Genomic DNA, 8,398 nt, shown 5'->3' on the forward strand with positions numbered 1-8,398 from the left:
CAGATGAAAATAAGAAATTTACTTATATTGTAGAAACAGATTCGAGTAATCATAGTTATGGAGGAGTTCTTAAATATAAATATGATAAAGAAAAAATAGAACATCATTGCAGGTATTATTCAGGATCTTATACTGAACCACAAGAAAAATGGGAAATAAATAGGAAAAGAATTATTTGCATTATATAAATGTTTATTAGCATTTGAACCATATATAGTTTACAACAGATTTATTGTAAGAACAGATAACACCCAAGTTAAATGGTGGATAACCAGAAAAGTACAAGATTCAGTTACAACAAAAGAAATACGCAGACTGGTATTGAATATATTAAACTTTACATTTACAATTGAAATAATCACTACTAACAAGAATGTTGTTGCAGATTACTTATCAAGACAAAGCTACCCAAACTGAACCAGATAATACAATGGAAAATCTACTCTTAGCTATGACTACACTTTGTAAAAAAGTGGAAAGCATAGAAGAAGAGATACAGATAATAAAGAAAACAGCTAGTGGTCAGCAGCATGACTTGAAAAATGCGGAGATAAGACGATCGGAAGTCTCTAAAATTCCAGAGCTAGAAGGTGACGTTGAGAAACACCTAAAAACTCATAACAGTTTGTTAAATGCAGTTGCAGGAAGCAGCACAGCTAGCAGTTCATCTGCAAAGAAAAAGGAAGAAATCAAACCTAGATATACAAATACAAATATGAACAATTTATTTTCAAAACCATTCATACAGAAAAATATCCAAAATACCCAGAAAGAAATATTCCTACCACCACAGATAAACACCTACAAAGAAAGCCTAAACCAAGCCAAAAAGACATACAACCATATAACCCGTACATATATAGACAACATATATAAAATACAAAACTTCCTAAACAAAAATCCAAGATCCCAAACTACCCAAAATCCAGATGAAGATTATATTACTCATTATCTAACAGGATATAATAAACTAATAGCATTACCAAATACAAATGCAAAACTAGTAGCCACTTGCTACAATTACGGATTACTAGATACAGTATATACACAGACAGGACAAGAAATAGCTACCATACCAGAAGTATACAGAGCATTTATGCAGTACAAAAGAATAACCAAAGGAACATTATTCTATATACGATTCTATTCAGCTACAGCAGAGATACTATATGAAGAAATAAAACCCATCATACAAGTTATCAAGATCGGACTTACAAGGGAAATGCTAGTACCGGAAAAAATAGAAGAACAAGAAGAGATAGAAAAAATAAATATTCCAGACTTTTATGCAAATAAAAGGATTATCGGAATATCCACTATACTAAATGAACTAGCAAACAACTACCTAAACCAGAATGCTATTTGGAGTTATTATTCAAGAGAACAGACAATGATATATTCAAACTGCAGAGAAATACGAGAACCAGATATGGAAGAATTAAGACAATGGGTCTTAAGTCTTTTGAAGCCAGAACAATCTACAACCACAAGAGCTATAAGGACAAATTTTATTTCTCCAGAATTATTAACAAGATATTGCAAGTTAATCAGTCACAAATATCCAGATCACATATGCTCAAAATGCAAAGGAGAAGATAATATTGTTCCAGACGTACAACTGGAATAAACAAGAAGAAGATTACTGAAGAAGAAGACGACAAGCTAGACGACAAAGAAATATGGCAGACAAAATAATATGAAAGATATATTAGAATCTTTTCTTTTCTTTATGTTATTTTGTTTTTTGTAAAAGTCGTAAAGTAAATAGTAAGAGTCAGTTTCATGAACAGTAAAGGTCGTTCATGAATAGTAAGAGTCAAGAGTCAGTTTCATGAACAGTAAAGGTCGTTCATGAATAGTAAGAGTCAAGAGTCAGATTCATGAACAGTAAAGGTCGTTCATGAATAGTAAAAGTCATTTTGTAATATTATAAATAAGCCTTTCGTTTATGAAATAAAACAGGCTACATCTTCAGGCCAAGGGCTTCTCTCTCCTCTCTCTTCTCTTCTCACAAGAAATACTTACAGAAATAAAAATATTCAAAGATAAAATACAGGAAAGCTATGGAAGATAAGCAAGCTATGAATCAGCAAGAAAATATGAAAGATCAACAAGAAGACACCAAGAATCTACAAAAACAGGTATGTAACACTATAAACATGAGTAGCTAAACTAGTATATTCCTGATAATCTCTTACATGTAGATTATAATTATCCATCATATAATAGTACTGTTATAAAAATCATCTTAAGTAAGTTTGCCATGAAAATATGCTAAGAGTAAGTAAGCCCAGACTATGCATCCTAAAGTTGAAACCGGTAGGCAGGAGGCCGTTTAGGGGAGTAAACAAGAGTTGAAGCGCTGTTAGGGTAACTGATTGAAGCAGAAAATCATGGTAGTGACCAAAAAGATGATTAAAATAACTTATTATAATATGATGAATAAGGATAATAAACATAGAGATTAAAAGGAATATGTTTTAGCAAATCATATGATAAGATGAACACTTATCTAATAGATGACGATATTACCTATAAAACACTTATACTTTATATACTAAAAGACATTAATAATGATGTAAGAAGAATAATCTATGAAAAAATACTAGCCTTTGAAATAACAGAAATAATGGACCAAAATTGGACAGAACTAATCATACCAGAAACAGATTTATATGAACTAGACCTATATTTTGATAGCATATAATGAATCATACATATCTACAATACTGGCAACAAACTACAGAAAATATAAATTTACTAAAAAATCTAATAGAAAATAATATAGAAGACTATCAAAGAACCCAAGATATAGAATATATAGAATATGTATTAGAATGCATATCAGAAATAATTAGACTAATTCCACTACAAAGAGAATTTTATGAAAAAGCTTTTAGATCAGACTAACTAACAAATGAAATCAATTAACAACGAAAGGGACCCTTGTATGTTTACTATTAAATTAAAAAATGAACAAAGAAGAATTTGCAATAGATGAAAAAACCTATGAAAACCAAGACGGATTAAAAATAAAAATAATATTTTCAAACTTAGGCAGAAGACATAAAAAAATAGGAGACCAATTATACTTAATGATAGAAAAAGAAACAGCAAGACTAGAAGATAGCTTAACTGCTATGACGAGAATAAGTAGAGAAAATGAAGAAATTGATAAGAAAAAAGAAATCGAAATCATTAAAAAACAAGCAAGCAAAGAAATACAACAATTGGAAGAAACTAAAAACATAAAAATTATAGCATTAGAAAAAGAATTAAATATGTTAAAAACAATATATGAAAATAAGCAAAGAGAGAAAAATAAAGAAATAGAATTAACAGATGAAATAAATAAATTTAAACAAATATTACAACCAGAAGAAATTCTTAGAATTGAAGAAATAGATAAAATAGATACAGATGACAATATAGATGACCAAAAATCAGAATCAAGTGAAATAAGTGAAACATATACAGAACTTCTAGAAAATATAGAAAAAATAAAAAATGTAGAAATAAACACAGGAGATGTAAATATGGATGAAAAGCCGAGTACATCGGGTGTAAAAAATCCGAAAGGATTATACCAAAATTATTATACAGCTAACTATGAACAATCTGATAGATATGAGACACTATGGAATAGTAGGTTAAATAAAAAATGGACACCAAAACCAATATCTTGATAACTTGTATGATGGGTTTTATTTCTTCATATAGTATCTCTGCTGTAGCTGAATAGAATCGTATATAGAATAATGTTCCTTTGGTTATTCTTTTGTACTGCATAAATGCTCTGTATACTTCTGGTATGGTAGCTATTTCTTGTCCTGTCTGTGTATATACTGTATCTAGTAATCCGTAATTGTAGCAAGTGGCTACTAGTTTTGCATTTGTATTTGGTAATGCTATTAGTTTATTATATCCTGTTAGATAATGAGTAATATAATCTTCATCTGGATTTTGGGTAGTTTGGGATCTTGGATTTTTGTTTAGGAAGTTTTGTATTTTATATATGTTATCTATATATGTACGGGTTATATGGTTATATGTCTTTTTGGCTTGGTTCAGACTTTCTTTGTAGGTGTTTATCTGTGGTGGTAGGAATATTTCTTTCTGGGTATTTTGGATATTTTTCTGTATGAATGGTTTTGAAAATAAATTGTTCATATTTGTATTTGTATATCTAGGTTTGATTTCTTCCTTTTTCTTTGCAGATAAACTGCTAGCTGTGCTGCTTCCTGCAACTGCATTTAACAAACTGTTATGAGTTTTTAGGTGTTTCTCAACGTCACCTTCTAGCTCTGGAATTTTAGAGACTTCCGATCGTCTTATCTCCGCATTTTTCAAGTCATGCTGCTGACCACTAGCTGTTTTCTTTATTATCTATCTCTTCTTCTATGCTTTCCACTTTTTTACAAAGTGTAGTCATAGCTAAGAGTAGGTTTTCCATTGTATTATCTGGTTCAGTTTGGGTAGCTTTGTCTTGATAAGTAATCTGCAACAACATTCTTGTTAGTAGTGATTATTTCAATTGTAAATGTAAAGTTTAATATATTCAATACCAGTCTGCGTATTTCTTTTGTTGTAACTGAATCTTGTACTTTTCTGGTTATCCACCATTTTACTTGAGTATTATCTGTCCTTACAATAAATCTGTTGTAAACTATATATGGTTCAAATGCTAATAAACATTTATATAATGCAAATAATTCTTTCTTATTTATCTCCCATTTTTTTTGAGGTTCTGTATAAGATCCTGAATAATACCTGCAATGATGTTCTATCTTTTCTTTATCATATTTATATTTAAGAACTCCTCCATAACTATGATTACTCGAATCTGTTTCTACAATATAAGTAAATTTCTTATTTTCATCTGGGAAGTATAATTTTGGTAATTTCTTGCACAATATTTTAATCTTCCTTATTTGTTCCTTATCTTTTTCATCGAACCCATATTCTACATCCTTTTTTAGTTTTTTCTGTAGAGGTTTTAGGTTTTCTGCTAATTTTGGTATATATTCTCTTACTTGGTTTACTAATCCTAAAAATGATTGTAATTTCTTTTTTGTATCTATGTTTTCATCAAGATTGATTATTTTTTGTACTATATGTGTTTGCATTTTTATTCCATTTTTATCTATTTGTATACCTAAAAATTCTATCTGATTCTTCATAATTTCTGCTTTGGTTTTGCTTAAGCTTATGCCAGAGTTTTCTACAATATGTATGAATTTTTCTAATAATTTTATATGTTCATCTTGTGTTCTTGAATATAGTAATATATCATCTATATATACTATGCAATTTTCTAGTTGGTTAAAATAATTATCCATAAAATGTTGGTATCTTCCTGGTGCATTTTTATATCCAAATGGTAAAACATTCCATTCATAAAATCCTTGTGGTACTGTAAATGTTGTTAGTTTTTTAGATTCATCTTCTAGTTTTAGATGGTAAAATCCTGATTTACAGTCAAATTTACTAAAGTAATTATATCCTTGGATTTGTCTTATTTTTAATATCTTATTAGGTATTGGGTAATTATATGTTTTAGTTTTTGCATTTAAGTTTCGGTAATCTATAACCATTCTACTTTTTCCTCTTTTTTGTTCACTATGTTTATTTACTATAAATGCTGGACTTGTATGTTTACTATTACTTTCTTGTATGTAATTGTTATCTAATAATTCTTTTATATGCATTTTGAATTCTACTAAGTCATCAAAGTTATATTTTAAAGGTTTTTGTGTTATTATGCTGTTTTCTTCTATTAATTCTATTTTTATTTTTGTTTTATGTTTATTCCAACCTTTTAGAGGGTTATCATTATATAATTTTTCTAATTCATTCTGGATTATTTTTACTTTGTCTATTGTAAATATAATAATTTCTAATTGAGTAGTTGTATTTTTACTTATATTTTCTAATTTTTGTGTGATTTTTTCACTTCCTTTTATCCATTATGTAGTTTTTCTTTGTTTATTATTTACTCTTTTTGCTCCTACTTTGTTTTTACATGGTGTGGTAAACCACCAGTGTGTCCTTGTTATTATATGTGGGTATAGTTTATCTAAAAATGGCATTCCTAGTAATATATCTTTTGTAGTGAATTCAAAGTTATATATTTCTTCTATAGTTAATATTTTATCCCATATTTGTATTTTTATATTCTTAGCTCTGTAGTTAATCATACTACCTTCATTATTAAATCTTGTTACTACCATAGGTGTTTTTAATTTTTCCCATTTATCTGTTGGTAAACAATTATATTTACATATATTAGCTTCTGCTCCTGTATCTATCATTGGTGTATAGTATCTATTATAATATCCTTCTACTATGATTTTTGCAAGTATATATATTTTCATTCTTCTGTTCTTTTTATTATTATTTTCTTATCTTTGTATGTTATGGTTAATTGTTTATCTCCTAGATTGTATGGTTTTACTTTTTCTAACCATTTTATTCCTAGTGTAATATTCTCGTTTTTATTTTCTTGATATATTTTAAATTGTATTATCAAAGGTATTCCTCCAATAATTATTTCTTTTTCTGCTATTTCTTCATTTATTATTAATTCTTTAGGTAATTCTGGGCATAATTGTTCAGTAGTTATTATTTCAGTTTCTGTTACTAATTCTCTTGTGATATAGTTTTCTTCTTGACATGTATTTATTAATATTTGATATTTTCTTTGTTCCATGATTCCGGTTATATAGTAATGGTATGGATTTATTTTTTCTTTCGTGTTTTTTATTAAATTATAATCTCTTCTTGATGTACTTATTCTCGATGATGTTGGTGTTTCATAAGTTAATTGGTTTGGTATACTTGATGTACTTAATCTTTCTTTTACTATTTCTAAGTCTTCTTCCATATTAATTTCTTTATAACTGTATTCATTATTGTCAATAACTGTAACTATTCTTTCAAATGGATTTTCTATTTTGATTTTATTAATTTTATTTCTTGCTGCTATTTTATGTTTTGTTGTTAGAACGTATAAGTTTTTACATCTAGCTGTAAATATCTTACTTCCAGGTGTTAATTCTATTCCTGACATTTTCCAGGAAATGATTGCCCATGTTCCAACCTTTCATCCTTGAAACCTAAGTGGCATGAAACACCATCATCAACACAATATTGCCTTGAAAGTTCTACAATAAATCTGGCAGCTAGGCTTGGATGTTCTTCAAACTCAGTCGTTGCTTGAGTAGCAGAGGTAGCATCCTTAAATTTCATGTTCTAATTCTGCCTGCCAATAGAAAATTTACCATCTCCAGGAAATGATTGCCCATGTTCCAACCTTTTATCCTTGAAACCTAAGTGGCATGAACCACCATCATCAACACAATATTGCCTTGAAATTTCTACAATAGCTCTGGCAGCTAGGCTTACATGTTCTGCAAACTCAGCCGCTGCTTGAGTAGCAGAGGTAGCATCCTTAAATTTCATGTTCTAATTCAACCTGCCAACAAATAAATTACCATTACCATCTCCAGGAAATGATTGCCCATGTTCCAACCTTTCATCCTTGAAACCTAAGTGGCATGAACCACCATTATCAACAAAATATTGCCTTGAAAGTACTACAACAGCTCTGGCAGCAAGGCTTGGATGTTTTGCAAACTCAGCCGCTCCTTGAGCAGCAGAGGTAGCATCCTTAAATTTCATGTTCCAATACTACCTGCCAACAGAAAAATTAACAATACCATCTCAAGGAAATGATTTCCCTTGTTCCAACCTTTCATCCTTGAAAACTAAGTGGCATGAACCACCATCATCAACACAATATTGCCTTGAAAGTTCTACAACTGCTCTGGCAGCTAGGCTTGCATGTTCTGCAAACTCAGTCGCTACTTGAGCAGCAGATGTAGCATCCTTAAATTTCATGTTCCAATTCTGCCTGCCAATAACAAAATTACCATTACCATCTCAAGAAAATGATTGCCCATGTTCTAACCTTTCATCCTTGAAACCTAAGTGGCATGAAACACCATCATCAACACAATATTGCCTTGAAAGTTCTACAACAAATCTGGTAGCTAGGCCTGGATGTTCTTCAAACTCAGTCGTTGCTTGAGTAGCAGAGGTAGCATCCTTAAATTTCATGTTATAATTCTACCTGCCAACAGAAAAATTACCATTACCATCTCCAGGAAATGATTGCCCATGTTCCAACCTTTCATCCTTGAAACCTAAGTGGCATGAACCACCATCACCAACACAATATTGCCTTGTAAGTCTTCTGGCAGTTAGGCTTGCAAGTTCTGCAAACTCAGTCGCTACTTGAGCAGCAAAGGTAGCATCCTTAAATTTCATGTTCCAATTCTACATGCCAACAGAAAAATTACCATTACAGTCTCCAGGAAATGATTACCCATGTTCCAAC

At 30.0% G+C, this 8,398-nt stretch overlaps 1 protein-coding gene across 1 annotated transcript; it reads left to right on the forward strand.

Annotated features, from left to right (window-relative positions):
* Positions 1 to 321: 321 nt before the first annotated feature.
* LOC138903788 (uncharacterized) lies at positions 322 to 4,480 on the forward strand. Its single transcript, XM_070192353.1, has 2 exons — positions 322 to 2,141; positions 4,218 to 4,480. The coding sequence occupies exon 1, from the start codon at positions 374 to 376 to the stop codon at positions 1,625 to 1,627; it is 1,254 nt and encodes a 417-aa protein (XP_070048454.1). The 5' UTR covers positions 322 to 373; the 3' UTR covers positions 1,628 to 2,141; positions 4,218 to 4,480.
* Positions 4,481 to 8,398: the final 3,918 nt, after the last annotated feature.

This window comes from Nicotiana tomentosiformis, unplaced genomic scaffold (assembly GCF_000390325.3).
Source record: "Nicotiana tomentosiformis unplaced genomic scaffold, ASM39032v3 Un00002, whole genome shotgun sequence".
Classification (NCBI taxonomy): Eukaryota; Viridiplantae; Streptophyta; class Magnoliopsida; order Solanales; family Solanaceae; genus Nicotiana; species Nicotiana tomentosiformis.